Source organism: Panthera leo, chromosome D3 (assembly GCF_018350215.1).
Source record: "Panthera leo isolate Ple1 chromosome D3, P.leo_Ple1_pat1.1, whole genome shotgun sequence".
In the NCBI taxonomy this organism is placed as follows: domain Eukaryota; kingdom Metazoa; phylum Chordata; class Mammalia; order Carnivora; family Felidae; genus Panthera; species Panthera leo.
Window position 1 is genome coordinate 28,756,112 of NC_056690.1, and position 17,572 is coordinate 28,773,683.

The window sequence follows — 17,572 nt, forward strand, 5'->3', positions numbered from 1 at the left end:
ACTTGCCAGGACAATGAATTGAGGGGCTGAGGCTCAGGCCACAGCCTGGAGTCAGAGCCTCAGGAGCTGCTGGGGAAGCCTGAAGTGTCCCCACCAGGCTGGTGCGGGGCAGAGTGGGAGAGCTGTGGCTTCCCAAAGACCTGTTGGTGGAGTAATCCCCCAAAGGAGGGCCTTTTCCCAGGTGTGCGGGATGGCATGGGGGGGGGGGGGGGGAGACACCTATACAAGAGAGCCTATGGCCTTCGGGGGGTCCCAGGCCCACAACAGAAGGGAAATACACCCTCCCCACCCCAGCCTCAAAAGTCAAGGGCACTGGGACTCAAAGTGCCCTCGCCTTTCATTTCCATCCTTACTTGGTGGCCTTGGCATGTCACTCCTGGCCCCCAGCCTCTGTTTCCTCCTCTTTAAGTGGGCATAATAGCGCCTCCCCCCAAATAATTGGGGGAGTCTGTTTAAAGTGTTTTGCTCCGATAAATGCCAGCGATTGTTGCTGGAACACAGCCGCGGCCCTGGGATCAGAGCATGTGCCTGGTGATCTCAGACCTCTGTCTTCTCTGCTGGTGGCCCTGCCTGGACACCGCCCCCTCTGACCCTCTCTGCAGTGGCCTGCCAGAGAGCCCACAAGACTTAGCCACGCCCCTAAGCCCACCCCACTAATAAACAGCTGCCTAGCCTGCCCCACAGTTCTCTGGCACTTTCCAGTCCTCTGGAGTCACAGTGGCTGCTGCACCATGCGGTCTCCAGGCTTTGCACTCGCCTTCCTCACCATGCCACTGGTGGTGCTCGGGGACTCAGAGGGTGAGCACCTGGACCCTGCCCATCTCGAATTCTACCCTTCTCGAATCTACCCTCCCTTGCAGCTCCCCCTTCTCCCTGTAAAGCTCTGCCACTGGGGGGTTTCTTTGGGGGAGGGAGATGTTGGGGTCTTAGACAGGAGAGGAGGAGCCCCATTGTTGCATGGAGCTCAGAGAGAGCCCAGATTGCTGTCCCTCATCTCAGTTCCCTGTCCACTGTCCGCAGGCACCTGGTGCTACGACTCCCAGGACCCAAAGTGTGGTGAGGACAGAGTATCATGTGAGGCTATATGGGATCAGTCTTTGTCCTGTGGCCACTAGACAGTCTGATGCTAGCATGAACCAAAAGCAGTGTGCATGCCAAGCTTCTCTGGTCTCTGCAGGTTTGTGTCTGGAGTCCTGGGCCACAGTGGCTGTCTGGGCACCAGCAGCATGCGTGTGATGCCCACCCCCCCATGCCTGTGTGTCTGTGTTTGTTGCTGGTGTGATCTCCAGTCCTGGCATGTGTGCCAAGCTGTTCATATAAGTGGGGACTGTAAGGCTGTCAGCATGGTCAGCCCATGTGTGAGCAAGTGATACATGTCCCCAGTGTGGGTGTGTGACTGTCGTGCCAGGAGACCCTTCCACCCCCATTCCCTGTGGGGCACTCTAGCTGCAGGTGGCTGTGTGTCAGAGTATGGCCCAGACCAGGTGGTGCCTACCTACGTGAGAGTGTTACAAACATTGTGGCCAGGCTAGGTCGGGGTACGTGTGGCAGTTGTGACCTGTCCAGGTGTGTGGGTGAGCAGGAAGGAGCTTCCTGAGGCTGGGCGATTCTCTAGGTATGTGCAGGAGGGAGGGAGGGAGGCACTGCCTTCCTCTGTGTATCCCCAAGTTGTCCCCCGAGCGCCCCCCCCCCACATATCCCTGACCTTGTTCCCTCAGGCCCCACCCACTGGAAGGAGATGGCCCCTGCCTGTGGGGGCCCAGCCCAGTCCCCCATCAACATCGACCTTCACTTGGTTCAGCGGGACCCCACCCTGGGACCCTTCATCTTACAAGGCTACAACGCAGCACCTCCAGGCCCGTGGACCCTGGAGAATGATGGCCATACAGGTCAGTACCCTACGGCCAGGGTCCCCACAGACACAAGCTGAAACCCACCTTGGAGTGAGAACTACCCCCCCCCCAACACACCCACAAGGATCAAAATCTCCACAAAGAGCACAGGAACATCCATACTCGCTGGTAGACACCGCCAACAGTGGTCATGAACCCCCACATACAGGTGTCAGGATCCCCCTAACAATAGCAATCAGCCATTGCCCCCGAGGACCAGAAGTCGGGACATTCCCAGAAGTCAGAGCCCCTCACAGCACCTCGGAAGTCATCACAGCCCCCCCCAGTATCACACACAGCTGTGGTGGGTCAAAACTCCCACCACAGGAGGGCCACCCTCTTCTCCCCCTCATTGCAGGGTAGGTTTTTTCCACTGCCATCTGCTGACCACCAGAGGACCTATTCCATGGAAGCCCGGCCAGGGAGCAGACTAGCCCAAAGGGGCCCTGTGCTGGCACTCTGTGCCCTAACAGCACAAGGGCAAGCGGGTGGAGGGAAAGAGTGTCATGTGCTCCTTTACCCCCAGTGCTGCTCCACATAGACGCTGGCCCACAGAGCCACCTGGAGATTCGGGGCGCCGGGCTGCCACTGCCTGCCTACCGCGCACTGCAGCTGCACTTCCACTGGGGGGGCCCTGGTCGAGCAGGTTCAGAGCACAGCCTGGATGGGCAGCGCCGCCCCATGGAGGTGGGCTTGGGTAGGGGGTAGGGTGGTAGGTGTGCCCTGTGGAAGGAGCAGCTGGTATGTCTCACGGTCTGTGCCTCTCCAGATGCACGTGGTCCACATGAACACGAGGTACCAGAGCATGGGGGAAGCTCGAGGTCACCCGGATGGGCTGGCTGTGCTGGCGGTGCTGTTAGTGGTGAGGGAGAGGTTGTGTGACTCCTGGCAGTGAGGGAGGGACAGAGGAGTTCTGTGACTCCTTGTGCTTCCCAGAAAGGGGGTCTGCAAAGGGAGCAGAGTGAGCCTGTAGAGTTTTGGTGGGGCTGTTGGGGGAGTCTGTACGGTTTATAGGATTTAAAGGGTTCTGTGGGAGGATGGGGCCGAGGAGAGGTCCCGGGTCTGCAGGGTCAGTGGGGAGGGGGAGTGACCCTTCCCCCAGCAGATCTCCAAGCTGCCCCCACTGGGAGCCTACCCCCATCCCACTTACAGTCTCCTCTAGACCTCTCCCCACCTCAGATTTCCCCTTTGGAGACTCACCCACTCAGAGCCCTTCTCACTTGGAGCCCCCTCCCCAGGAGCAGGACACTGACAACGCCAACTTCTCCGTCCTCGTATCCAGCCTGAAGAACGTGTCTGAGCGCGGTGAGGAGCCACGGGGTCGCACCCGGGGCGCGGGGTTAGCTGGGGGCCAGGGGGGCGGCTGGGCACAAGGAGGCCGATCGCAATCCCACCTCCCCTCCCCGGCCCAGGAGTCTCTGTGAATCTGGCCTCCACCTTCCCGCTGGCCTCGCTGCTGCCGGGCGCCTCAGGCCTCTCGCGCTACTACCGCTACTCGGGGTCGCTAACCACGCCTGGCTGCCAGCCTGCGGTTGTCTGGACTGTTTTCGAGGATGCGGTACCCATCGGGCGTGCACAGGTGGGGCCCCCACCCTTTCCACTGGGCAGTGCTGCCCTCTTCCCTCCCTCCCGCAGCCCCAGCCCACGTCTTAACCTGTCTCTGCTCCGAGCCCTCAGGTGGCCCAGTTCCAGACCATGCTCCAGTCCGGGCTCCCCGGCTCTCACCCTGCACCGCTCACCGAGAACTTCCGCCCGCAGCAGCCTCTCGGGGGTCGCAGGGTCTCGGCCTCTCCAGGTGCCTCCATCCGCGCAGCAGCCTCGGCGCCCGCCCCAACCCTAGCCCGTGTGCACGCGGCTCTGCTGGGCCTGTGGCTCTGGCAGAGCCCCTAGGAACCAGATTCGACCCCTTCCCTCAATAAACAATACACAGAGTGACCTTGGCCTCACATATTTTGCGGGGGTGGAGTGGGAATACACTACCTCTCCCACGGAGGCAGGATTCCTGCTGGAATTCCACTGAGACCTCAGTGTGCCTGCCATACAACAGGGGACCCCTGAGCGACCCTCCCCCACCCCATCACAGCCAGTCCCATACCTGTATCCAGAACACACACATCTCCCCAGATCCCTCTGATCCCCCATTTCCAAGGAGAAAAACTAGCAGGTCTTGGAAACGCCACCTGTTAAAGTCTAATACTACAGTTTATTTAAAAACAACAACAACAACAAAAAAAAAAAAAAACAAAAAAAAAAACCAAGCTGGCTGACCCCAGGACACTGTGCGCTATTAAATGATGACTTCAACTGACGTTTCCGAAGCCGGGAGGTGAGAAGCTACTGGTTCCAGGCTCTGCTGCAGGCTGTGCTAGGTGGGGTGGGTCCTGGTGACAAGGACAGCTAGTGAAGGGCTCTCTGTGCAAGGTGAAACCACTCCCCGGTGACACTGGGAAGTTAGGCTATGGAACCTGAGTGTAGGGTGACACTTTCTGGAGAGACAGTGGTGTCCAGGTGTCTGCCTGTGGTGAGGCTAAGTGAAAGGTTAAGTGTCCTTGGTGTCACTGTCCATAACGAAGCTAAGAGTCCCAAGAACATTGACTAGATGCCACTGTGCCCAGGCAATGTTGTCCAGTAAGAGTTTGGGTCTGTCAGCAGAGTGAAGCTGGCCAGGGACTAGCTGTGGTCCAGTTGATGCCCTGTGGACTGCGGTTGTATATCCAGGCGGCATTGCCCTGGGTGAGTCTGTGTCCAGGTAACAATGTCCCAGCAGCCCACATGTCCCTAACATCTATTGAGTAGTGTGTGGGTCACACACTATCTCAGTGCCTGGAGGCCCAGCCTCCAGCCCAAGACCCTTAATACAAAACAAATACAAACAAAAACCTGTAACACCCTCCCCTGAGAAAGACCCTTGGGCTCTCCCGGAGGCTCTCTGGGAGGCTGCCACATCCCTGGCCCAGACCCTTCTGCAGCTCTAAGGCCAGAAGGGTATCCACCCCTCTTCCAGCCCCCGACTCAGTCTCCAGCGAAGATCACTGGCTGCGCGGAGGCTCTCCGCACTCCCCAGACGTGACCCCGGACAGTCCTCAGCATTGGCGCGTCCCGCCACCCACACCCTAATGCTGGAGCGCTAGCAGGCGGCTTCTGAGGACCCTTCTCCATCTACAAGGGTGGTGTATCTGTTCATATAAATAGATAGGAGGAGGGCGCTTCCTGCACCAGGTCGCGGCTACCCTCGGCAGGGCAGCCCTCAATCCCCGCCGCCCTGCGGGGCCCCTGGCGTCAGCGGTGTCTTCTTGAAGTTCTTCCAGGCCAGGGCCCGGTTCGCGCTGCCGTCGGCAGGGCCGTCCGGTGCGTCGTCGGCGTGCCTCGCGACCGTGGCCAGGGCGTTCATGGTGCCCAGCGCTCGCAGCAGGGTCGGGCCGCGGGGCGCGGCGCGGGGGACTGCGCGGGGCTCCCGGCGGGCGGACGGCGGCGGGGGCGGCAGCAGTGCGCGCAGGGCGTCCAGCTCGGCACGCAGCTCCGCGCGCAGCGCCTCGAGCCCCGCGCCCAGCTCCGCGCGCACTGCCGCCAGGCCCTCCTGAAGCCGCCGCTCGCTCACCTCCAGGACGCCCGCCGGGTAGGTGGCCCCACCGCGCGGCTCCCCGCACACAGAGCACACCGAGCCGCTGCTGCGCGCGTCCGCTCGCTCCCCGGCCCCCGGCGCCCGCGCCTCCCCGGCCGCGGCCCCTGCCCGCTCCACCAGCCGCAGCAGCCGGGGTGCGTCGGCCCGCGCCGCCGCCTCGGCCCGGATCTGGCCCCGCAGGCGAGCCAGGCGGCCCGGGGCGCGGGCTTCTTCAGGGCCTGGCCCGTTGGGCTGCGGCCCGTTGTCCCGCCGGCGGCCAGCGGCCCGTCGCAGCGCCTCGCTCGCGCCGTACACACTGCGCGCCTGGGCCCACGGGCGCCCGGGTTCCACCGCCATCCGTGCCGCAGCCGCCACCGCCACCGGCGCTGGGCCTGGCCGGGAGCTCCAGCCCGCAGCCTAGCGACCGCTGGGGCCCCGGCGACGCTCCGTGGAGAGGGCCCCCGGGACGGCTGTGGGAACGACTGAGATCTCGTGGGGGTGGGGGTAGGGGGCGGGCAATCTGGCCTGGGCCCGGGGAACTCCGACAGGGCGAGAGGGGGTGGTAGATGGAGCGCCAGGGAACGCGGGGGTGTGGGCAATGCAGGCAGGCTTGAGTGTGCTAGACCTGCCCAGGGGGACTGTGCTGTCGGTGGGTCCCAGCGTGGGTCGAGGAGCTTGGACCGGCTTTTGGGCAGGAGGTGACAGGACGTGGAATGAAGGCTGCAGAAGCCTAGGCGCCCAGACCAGAGTCAGGAAACAGGCTCACGCCATTTACTCCAAACTACTGTCCTGATCACAGTCAGGGGAAGGCAGGTGTGGTTATGGACCCACCTGTCCCCAGTCCTCCTCTCTGGCTAGGGCCACCACCTCCATACTATAGTTCAGACCCCCCACCCCCACCCCCCACAGCTGCAGGAATCCATCCTCCTCACAGGTACCTCCATTCAAGCCCTTCCTGGTCTGGGTATCTCCCTGCTGAGCCCCAGTCCTCAGGAAGCCACTGGATGACTTGGCCCACCCCACACTATTCTGGCCATGTCTTCTTTTACCTGCTCTAATCCAACAACCTCCACCCCTCTGGGCCTTTGCTCAGGCCGTTTCTCTGCTGGGAATGCCCCCCGCCACACACACACACACACACACACACACACACACACACACCATATACCTGGCAGCTCCCACTCATCCCACTTCTGCAGGGCAGCCTTCTTTGGCCACCCCAGCTTCCAGCAGGTGACTCAGGCCCACACCCACAGCCTGTTTAAATGGCTCTCTGTTCTCTGTCCACCTGGATTCACAGTAGGGGCCCTGAGCACAGGACGACTAGGTCACTTAGTTCCCAGAGATACTAAACATGCCAGATGTTGGATGCAGGAGTAAATGAGTGAATGAGTCTGGGGCTGAGCATCCTGGGTGGGGCAGGGCTGTTACCACCCACCCTAGTCAGCCAACGCACCTCCTCAAGCCTGGCATTCAAGACCCTCATGGTCACCTGTGCTGGCTTTTCTGTCCCTGCCACCTTTTCCATTGTGTGGGAGCTCCTCACTACTGCACTCCAGTCTTTCTCACCCTGGTGCCTTCACACATGTTGCCTGTGTCCATCACAGGGTCATGGGCAGTGCACTGTGGGCCCCTCTGGAGGGCAGTATCCCTCTACCCGGCATGTTGTTCTCACTGAACCCTAGGGGCTAGTTAGGACTCCGGGTGCCCTGGGAGCCTCCCCAGTGAATTGTGGGGAGGGAGGGTCTGGCGTGGGTCCTGGCTGGGCTGGGAGGGAGATGGCAAGGCAGCCACTGGGACCTGTGTCCCTAGATCCCACAGGGGCCTAGCCTCTATGCAGCTCTGTGCCTGTGTGTGTGTGTGTGTGTGTGTGTGTGTGCGTGTGTGATTGAGGATGCTGCCAACCCTGTTCTTTGGCAGTCCTGGCCCTGGCCACCATGAATGCTCCTAGATCCCCTCTATTCATTCATTCATTCATTCATTCATTCATTCATTTGTTGATTGCAGCCTGTCACTCTGGAAGGTACAAGGAGAGGTGAGAATTTGGCACTCTGTCAACCCCCCAGACAACCCCCCCCCATTCCTGCTGAGTCACCGGGCCCCCTGGGACCTCTAGCATCTGTTTCTGCTGGTCCCTAGAGCCTCGTTAACGATACTCTTGCCCTCCTCCCCTTAGTAATTAAAATACTGCAGGCCAAAATACCCTGGATTCCTTCCCCAGGCCTGCTGGAGTCAAGCTGTGTGACCCAGGGGCTCTGCCTTCTCTGAGGCTCACCTATGAAATGAAGGAGACCCCTAAGATCCCTGGGAGGGGACAGCAGGAGGGCTGGAAAAGCCTGGGAGAGCAGAAGTAGACAGACTCCAGATTTGTGATGTGGTATGAGAGCCAGGAAGGGCAGAGCTGGGCTGCCTGGGCGGGCAGGGCTGGGCTGCCTGGGGAGACAGGGGCTATGAGGTTTTCCCTGACTGTTGAGGCTGATGGAGAGATGTGATATGAACAAAGCCTTTGCTGCGGCGAGGAGTTCACGATCCTACAGGTGCTGCAGGATGAGGTCATGGCTGGGGGTAGAGTCCCAGAGTCAGGTTGTGAAGCATGACAGATTGCACAGGAGCAAGTGTAGAGTGGGAAGGGAGGCCCCAGGGACCCCGACGAGCCCTGAGAAGGGCTGCAGAGGTATTGGTGAGGAGTGAACAGGCAGCTGTGGTCAACATGACCCTGAAGCCCCTGAGGTCAAATCCAGCAATGGTCAAGAAATAGGTTGTGGAGACCCCAGCCTGAGCTTCATGGGTGGAGGGGCCAGCAGAAGCTGAAGATTAGAGGTGGGGGAATAGGTTGGGGAGCCCTTGCCCCAGGCTGGTTGGTCAGAACAGAGGTAGCTTCAGAAGGAATGGGCCAAGAAGGGACAAAGCTACTGAGCCAAGGGTACCAGCACACAGGCCTGCTTTCTGCTTCTGCTTTCTGGAATATCCTAATAGCCCAGCCTGCCCAGCTCCCTGCACTATGCAGGGCCCAGCTTCCCCCCACTCTGGCCCTGTCTGTGTGCCTGGGCCAGGGCCAGGTCTGCTGGGGGTGAGGAGGCTGGCTGTGACTGTGGGAACACCAGCTCCAGACACTGTCCCCATCTAGGCTCTGTGCATTCAAGTGGGCCCTTCTGCACAGGCAGAGTTGGGTGATTCGTGGGCTTTGCCACTTATTAACTCATTAATGGTTCGGGGCCCCTGCAGGGCCTGGGGAGGAGGGAAAACCCTGAGGCTCTGCCTCTGCCTGGAGAAAGGGGGCGGCCTCCATGGGACTTAACTGCCGTCACCTTTACGCTCTGTTGCCATTAAACCCTGGCAGCCACCCAGAGAAGAGGTTTTATTTTCCAAAGCCCAAGGACCAGGTGGCTTTGTATGTGGGAGGGGACCTGATGGCCTCAGAGGGGGCAGGGGAGCCTCACAGTCATCATGGGAGTGTCTAGAAATGCAGATGCCCAGGTCACCTCCTCCCCTGACCCTGTTAGGTAGAACTGCTTCAAGGCAGGGTGGTATTTGTCTTTTTCCACCACTGTCTTCACACCACGTTCTGGCCCATCTTGGGTCTCAGTGAAGGGGGCACATGGAAATGCAGGTGGGGGTCCGTGAAGCTGGCTCTGAGGGTCTGTGTTGGGAGGGAGACCCCTGAGCCACCAGCCACCCTGGGAGGAAAAGGCTTTGGAGCTGGCCCTGGAGGGTGCAGTGCAGGCACAGGGTCCAGGGTGTGGGCTGCTACTTTCCTTTCTGGTCACAGACCCTGGGCCTCAACATAGACTCCAGAACATAGGTGCCCACCCATTCTCTACTCCAGCTATGCTGCTTGCTCTAGGAGCCAGACTGACTAGGCCTTTGGCTGTGAGCAAGCAAGGCCAGCTTGGCTGGGACCTGGACCTTGGGCCCAGGGCACTTAGGAAGGGAAGGCCGTGGTGCCTTTTCGGCCCCCAAAGTGCAGGCCATGTAGTAGAGGTTCAGTGGACTAAGCCAGCAGGTCTGGCTTGGGCCATTGTTCAAGACACCATTCTGGGCTGGTTTGTTCTGCCTTATGGGCCTCTGGTGGCCCTATTGCCTCGCCTCAGTGTTCCCCTTATCAGAGCCCAGGTAGAGTCTTTCCTGGCCAGGAGATGGTGAGGGTGTCAGAGGTGACAGATGTTGGGAGGTGTGTAGGCACCATGGGAGGCCTGTAGCCTAAAGGGCGGATCCGTCTACTCTGGGGCCCTGCTGCCCAGACCCCTGAGCTGCAGCTGTCTCCTCATTTAAAGAAGGGGCCAGAGGGTCCGGGGCTTCCTGTGGGGACCGGACTTGGGCACACTTTGCCCCTGAACACCCCCTGGCTACCAGGCCCTGGAACTGTGCCTTGGCCTGCTGGTGGCTCTGGCTACCTAGACATTTCCTAGGAACTGTCCTGGGGCAAGTGGCTCTGCAGGGGCCAACTCATTACCCAGTAATGACCTTGTCTGACCTCAGTAATGGCTCATTACCTGGTAATGACCTTGTTTGCCTCATCCTGGCGTCAGCAGCCCTAGAATGTCTGGCCTGGGTTGGCTCTGACAAGTCAAGACCGTGGCCTTCAACCTCCCAATTTGCCCCAGATGGGGCATCAGGCCTGCCAGCATCTGTGTGCCCTGCAGGCCCAGGCTTGGCTTCCAGTGGGAAAATTCTGGGTTCCTGACCCTACCCCCACCTCAGCTGCACAACCTGGGCAGGTCAGCCCTTTAACCTCTGTGCCTCACTCACCCACAGGTGGGGCAAGAGGGTCCTCATGGGGCAGCGAGGCGGGCTGCCTCTAAGGGACACTTTCTGCTCACACAGGGCTCCTCAGGGGCTCCCCTTCTGCCAGCTGGCTGGGGGCTCCAGTCAGGGCCATCCTCACAACCACTGGCCCCTGGGATGGCCCCTTGTCTTGCCATTCCTGGTATAGGAGACTATGAGGGGGGTCCGAGGGGTGGGTCAGCCTGCTCCATCAGGGTCCCCTCCACCCCCTGTGGCCAAAGGTCACTTTTCTGTCCTCATCTTTGATCTTTTAGCAGCACTGACACAACTGGCTATGCCCTTCTCATGCCCTCCTGGTGACCCCAGACCCCAGCAGACACCTCTCACTCCCATGCCATCCCCCTGGACTCCCATACCCCCACCTGCCTCACTTCTTCAAGCCTCAGGTTTCGCCCTTGCCTTCTCAGTGGGAGCCTGATCAACCTAAATTCTGGTTAAGACGCGCCTCTGCCCAACATGAGCTCCCACGTCACTCCTGCAGAGCCTGGGGTCCTGTGTGCCCCCAGGGTTTGGACCGGCCCCTCAGTGATCTGCTTCCTCTTGTCCACCCAGCCAGCATCCCACCTCCAGGCCATGCACGTCCTGCTCCCTCAGCCTCAGGTCCCAATTTACACAGCCTCCTAGAAAGGCCTTCCCTGACCCGGGGGCCCTTCTCCATGCTACCCTTGCATCTGTCTAGCTGGCACTCACCAAGCTTTTCAGTTCCACCTGGAATGTTGGGTCTCTGGTCTCTATCTTTCTTTGGGTTTGACTTCCAAGAGGGCAGGGGACACCCTTGCATCCTCAAGGTCCAGAAAATTGCCTGGCACAGTGGGCACAGCATAAATCCACTATCAGTGAGTAAAGGTGTCTGTACTGGGATTGGCTTTGAGTAAGCACTCAGTGTTGGCTTTATTATTTCCAGGCCTGCAGGGCTAGGGGTGCTCATGGCAGTGCCAGCTGTCAGGGCTGGCTGTGTCTCTAGTGTTCCCTGTCCAGGACAGGGTCCTTGCTCAGCCCAATCCTAGGGCCTGGAGTTGGCCCTGGCCAGGCTCTCTGCCCTCACCTTCCACATGTAGAGGCTGTGTCCCACTTCTGTGGCATGGTGGGATGGCAGGGGAGGGGATAGGGAGCATATAAGTGGGGGGTTTGGTGTTGGGGAGCAGGCCTGGGACACATAGGGGGAAGCAATTCAGGGTGCTATTCAAGCAGGGAGAGAGTGTCAGGGCAAGGAAGAGTTAGGGGAAACATGAGCTGGAGGGATGAACTGAGGGCAGTATGGGAGGGTGTATGTCACAGGAGGGGAGCCCTGGCTCCCCACCTACCCCACTGAACCCCCTCTGAATCCTTTCACAAGTCTAGCTGAGGGAGGGAGAAATGGGACTGTAGGTATAGACTACTTTCCAAGATTTGAACCGGGTCATGTCTGACATTTATGTGTATCCTTGTAAGTAACACCCACATTAAGATCTTCCCTCCTACACATTCCTGTCTCAAAATTAAGTTTGAAGGAAATAAATTTTCTCTTTATTATGTGTTTAATGTACTGTATAATAATGCAAAATACCATGTAACATATATACACTAAAAGCATCATAACAGAGCAACTACCTGTGAATCAACTACCCAATCCAGGAATTGCTTCAGTACAAGTGACTTATCTCCTTGTCTCCAAAGGCACCTTCTGTCCTGAATTGTGTGTTTCCCTGGATTATATATATATATATATATATATATATTTTTCATGTATGTACGTTTTCATGTATATCATTTCATATATATACGTATAAACTTTGTGCCACTTGGTTTTGCTTGTCTTTAAATGTCATAAAAATGACATTACACTGGGTGTGCTCTTCTGGGATTCATTACTAACATTACTTCTGAGATCCATTAGGTTGTGTGGTGTGGCGGTCATTCATTCTTTTTCACTGCTGTATAATATTTCAATTGATTTATCCATTCTCCTGTCAATGGATATTTGAATCATTTGTGTTTTTTGCTATTAGTAACTGTACCTCTGTGGACATTTTTGTACCTGTCCCCTGGGACCCATAGACAAGAATTTCTCAAAGGAATGTATTGGAGAATGGACCTGGTGTAGTACCATGCAAATATTTGAGAAAATGCCAAATTGTTCATGAATATCCACCCTCACCAGCCACATGGGAGGATCTCTGTTGGATCACAAGTATCTAACACTTGGCCCTGACAGGATTCTTGTATTTTGCCAATCAGGTGGGTATTAATTGATATTTCACTTTGTGCTTCCTTCATTACTGGTGAAGTTGTGCAACTTTTCATATGCTTATTTGCCATTTATGGTCCCAATTCTGTGAAATGCTTGTTCATGGCTTTTACCAATTTTCCTATTGAGTTGTTTTGGGTTTCTTTTTTCTTATTGAATTATAGGTGTCTTATTTAACTCACTTATTTTTAAAAAATATTTGTTTATTTTTGAAAGAGTGAAAGCGGGGGAAGGGCAAAGAGGCACAGAGGATCTGAAGCAGGTTCTGTGCTGACAGGCTGACAGCAGCAAACCTGATGTGGGGCTAATATGCACAAACTGCAAGATCATGACCTGAGCTGAAGTCAGACACTGAACTAAGCCACCCAGGTGCCCCTTCATTTATTTTTGTCAAAATATGATTTGCAAATAAATAGTATAGTGCACATATCTTAGATGTACAGGTGTGTTTTTGTATTCATGTTCTCTCATTGTCTTAGTCTGTTCAGGCAGCTATAACAAAATACCATAGACCAGGTGGCTTATAAACAGAAATTTATCTCTCACAGTTCTGAGACTGGAAAATTTAAGATCAGGGTGCCAGCATGGTTGCCTTCAGACAAGGGCTCCCTTCTTGGTTCATAGCTCATGCTTTCTGCCTTGTTCTCACTTGGTGGAAGAGGCTAGAGATCTCTCTGGAGCTTCTTTTGTAAGGCACTAATCCTATTCATGAGGGCTCCCCCTTCATGACTTAAGCACCTCCCACAGACTTCACGCCCGTAATGCCATCACACTGGGGATTAAGATTTCAACATATGAATTCGGTGGCGGGGCACACAAATATTTAGACCATAGCATCCATGTACCTAACACCCAGATCAAGATGTACATTTATAGCACCCATAAGTCTCCCTCTCAGTCAGTATCCCCAAAAAGCAACTGCTTTTAAGTCAGTAAACTTTATTTGGAATGCTCTTTTGTCTACTATGTGTACATGTGTAACTCTCTTTTTCTATAGCAAATGATTTTGGAACTTTCTTTGTGGTGGTGTTTGATGAATAGAAATTTTAAGCTTTAATGTAATTATCAACCGTTTTTTTTATTGCTAGTGATTTTGTGTCTTGTTTAATAAAATTTTTCTTACCCAACAGCAATAAGATAGCATTCTATATTTTCATTTAAAAATTGAAAGTGTTGCTTTTAACATGTAGTCTCATATCTGTATAAAATTGATTTTTGTGTTCAGTGTGAGGTTGGGATTCCATCCTGCTTTTTTTCCATTTAGATAGTGGATTATCTCAGCAGTGTTTATTTGATGTACTACCGTTATATGTACTTGGGTCTATTTTCAGGCTCTCTGGTTTGTTCTATTGGTCATTTTGTCTATCCCTGCATCACTATCAGCGTGTCTTAATTATTATAGTTCTATAAAATGTTTTGTTATCTGGTAAAACAAATCTTCCTATCCTATTTTTCTTCATGAATGTCTTGCTTTTCCATATACATTTTGAGTCAGCTGATCAAATTACACACATGTACACACCCACACTTGAAATTTTTATTGGAATTTTTTATTGGAATCATATTAAATCTGTAGGCCAATTTGGGACAGCTTTATAATACTGAATTCTCCAATCCACAAACATGTTATATTATCTCTCTCATTTAGGTCTTTTAAATATCTTTAAACCAAATTTTATAATTTTTCCATATAGTTTTGCATAATTTTTTCAGTGTTTTACTTATCTTTAGTTTCTGTTGTTATGGTAAATAGCATATTTTAAAATAGTATTTTCTACCTGCTGTATAATTAGTATATAAAAACTTAGCTTATTTTTATATCATAATATTATAGCCAGCTGCATTATTAAACTCTCCTGTTAGTTCTGGTAATATGTAAATTATTTTAGGCTTTGTAATAACAGTATAAAGGAGAAAAATTAGAGCTGTATGAAAGTTTTTGTATACTACTGAAATTAAATTGGTGCTGTATGATTGCTATAAATTAAGATGTGAATTATAATCCCCAAGGCAATCACTAAGAAAACAACTAAAATATTTGTGGTAAAAGAAACAAGACCTTAGAAAATATCTGTTTAACATTAAAGAAGGCAATAATAGAACTGAGTAACAAATAAAAACATACAGGATATAGAAAACAAATGGCAAGATGGCAAATGTAAGTTCTTCCTTATCTTTAATCTCATTAACTGTAAGTGGATCAAACACTTCCATTAGAAGGCAAATATTGATAGAATGGATTTAAAAACATGATCCAACCATGTGTTGTCTCTAAGAGACTCAATTTAGGGGCACCAGAGTGGCCCAGTCAGTTGAGCATCTGACTCTTAATTTCATCTCAGGTCATGATCCCAGGGTTGTGGGATCAAGCCCACGTTGGGGTCCATGCTGAGTGGGGAACCTGCTTAAGATTCTCTCTCTCTCTCTCTCTCTCTCTCAAATAATCAAAAAAAAAAAAAAAAGGGAAAGAGAGACTCAATTTAGATTCAAAGACACAAATAGGTTGCAAGGAAAAGTAGGAGGAAAAGATATTCCCTGCAAACATATAACCAAAAGAGAACTGAGTGGCTATACTAATATCAGGTAAAATAGACCTGAAGATAAAACTTGTTACTAGAGACAGGACGTTATAGAATGATAAAAGAGTCAATCCATCAACAAGATGTAGCCATTTCAAACATATAGACACACAATAAATACACCTAACAAGAGCCCCCCCCCCCAATACATGAAGCAAAACCTGACACAGTTGAAGGGAGAAATAGACAATTCAACAATAAGACTTAGAGACTTTGACACCCCACTTTCAATAATGGACAAAATAACTGGACAGAAGATCAGCAACGAAAGACTTAAAGGAGAATAGAAAGCAACTAAACCTCACAGAAAACTATACAGTGCTCCACTCAGCAACAGCAAATGCATATCTTCTCATGTAGACATAGAACAGTCTCCAGGATAAACCATAAAACAAGGTTCCATACATTTAGAAGAAATTAAGTAGGGGCTCCTGGGTGGCTCAGTTGGTTGAGTGTCTGGCTCTTGATTTTGGCTCAGGTCATAATTCCAAGATCATGGAATTGAGTCCCATGTTGGGTTCTGGGATGAGTATGGAGCCTGATTAGGATTCTCTCTCTCTCTCTCTCTCTCTCTCTCCCTCTCTCCCTCTCTCCCTCTCTCTCCCTCCCTCCCCCACTCATTCTCTCTCTCTCTAATAAAAAAAAAAAGAAATGAAGTAATACAAAATATGTTCTCTGAACACAAAGGGATGGATTTAGAAATAAAACCCAGAAATTTGGAAAATTCACAAATATGTGGAAACTAAGTAACAAATTCCTACATACCCAGTTGGTCAGAGAAGAAATCACAAGGGAAATTAGAAAACATTTTGAGGTTAATTAAAATGAAAGTTCCAGATACCAAGACTTAATCGATGCAGCAAAAGCACTGTCTAGATAGAAATATATAGCTATAAGCACCTACATTAAAACAGATGAAAGCTCTTTTTTTTAAGATTTAATTTTTAAGTAATCTCTACACCTAATGTGGGACTTGAACTTACAACCCTGAGATCAAGAGTCACACGCCCACTGGCTGAGCCAGTCAGGCACTCCCCCCGCCAGCAGAAGGCTTCTAAATCAGCAACACAAATGTCTACCTTATTAAACTAGAGAAATTAAATTCCAACTAAATCCAAAACAAGCAAAAACAAGAAAATAATACATATTAGGGTGAAAATAAGTGAAATGGAAAATAGAAAAACAATAGAGAAAACAATGAACACAAAAATTGGTTCTTTGGAAAGATCAACAGAACTGACAAATCTCTAGCTAGACTGGTTAAGGAAAAAAGAAGACTCAAACTGCTAAAATCCAAAATGAAAGAGGGTACATTAATACTGACCAAATAAATGAAACAGACTAATTCCTAGAAAGACACAAACTACCAAAACTGACTCAAGAAGAAATAGATCACCTGAATGGACCTAAAATAAGGGATTGAGTTAATGATCAAAAAACTTTTTACAAAGTCTATGCTTATTGTAATGAGCACTGAGTAATGTATAGAAATCTTGAATCACTATATTGTACACCTGAAACTAATATCACACTGTATGTTAATTTTAATTTAGAAAGAAAGAAAAAGAAAAGGGTGGAGGGAAGGAAGGAGGGAGGGAGGGAAAAAGAAAAAGAAAGAAAGAAAGAAAGAAAGAAAGAAAGAGAAAAAGAGAAAGAAGGGAGGGTGGAAGGAAGGTAGGAAGGAAACTGGAGGGGGAAAAAACACTTCCTGCAAACACAAGCTCAGGATGAGGTGGCTTCACTGGTGAATTCTACCACCTGTTTATAGAATTACTTCCAATCCTTCACAAACTCTTCCAAGGTATACAGGGGAGGGAAACACTTATCAACTCATTGTATGAGACCAATATCATCCTGACACCAAAGTCATCACAAGAAAAGAAAACTATAGACCAATATCTCTTATGAGTATGACAAGGGGCAGGGGGAAGAGGGTACTATCTTTCCAGAATGTCTCTTAGCTGATAGGGGGAGAGAGAAATGTTAGTTTAACTGGCAAATGATTATAAGTATGGATGTGTTATAGATTACAAGGAAATGTGTGTGATTTTAAAAGAGACAACAAAGACTGGAAAGAGGTTTTAAACTTGCAGACACACATTGCCTGTGAATCCTTAGAGGCCTGTGTGCAGCTTTCTTTGACAATAGGGCTAAACAAATGAGGAATCAACTTTCTGTTCTCTATCCAAAATTTGAATACTGAAGCCTTGAGGCCTCTGACTCATGGTACCATATTTTGATGTTCAGAGATCAGAGTCTTCTGCTCCCTGGGACATGTCACCATTCATTCATGTTGTAAAGGACCTAAAGGCACAAGAATGGAGGCAGGGCCCTGGGCTGACACATGCCACCAGCCCCAACACCTAAGACTCTTGTCTTTCCCTAGCAAGATGTCAGGATTCCAGGCCTGATGTGATCTCCTGGTTGGACCAAGGCAAATTTCCATGGATGGTATGAAGGACATCTCTAGGGGGCCTTCTCCAGGTGA

The 17,572-nt window shown here is 52.2% G+C and overlaps 2 protein-coding genes across 3 annotated transcripts; one reads left to right on the forward strand and one right to left on the reverse strand.

Moving 5' to 3' along the window:
• Positions 1-246: 246 nt before the first annotated feature.
• On the forward strand, positions 247-3,998 carry LOC122203601 (carbonic anhydrase 15-like). Of its 2 annotated transcripts, XM_042910558.1 has the most exons (8): positions 247-798; positions 1,021-1,074; positions 1,719-1,889; positions 2,419-2,579; positions 2,662-2,754; positions 3,119-3,197; positions 3,305-3,471; positions 3,563-3,998. In XM_042910558.1, exons 1-8 carry the CDS (start codon positions 732-734, stop codon positions 3,809-3,811), a joined length of 1,041 nt encoding a protein of 346 aa, XP_042766492.1. In that variant the 5' UTR covers positions 247-731; the 3' UTR covers positions 3,812-3,998. The 2 variants fall into 2 exon arrangements, with proteins under 2 accessions (XP_042766492.1, XP_042766491.1); XM_042910557.1 differs by having other exon boundaries at positions 247-1,889; positions 3,131-3,197; positions 3,570-3,998.
• Positions 3,999-5,139: 1,141 nt separating this feature from the next.
• Positions 5,140-5,850, reverse strand: LOC122203095 (protein FAM246B-like). The gene has a single exon (XM_042909673.1). It carries the CDS (start codon positions 5,848-5,850, stop codon positions 5,140-5,142), a length of 711 nt encoding a protein of 236 aa, XP_042765607.1.
• Between the last annotated feature and the right edge of the window lie 11,722 nt (positions 5,851-17,572).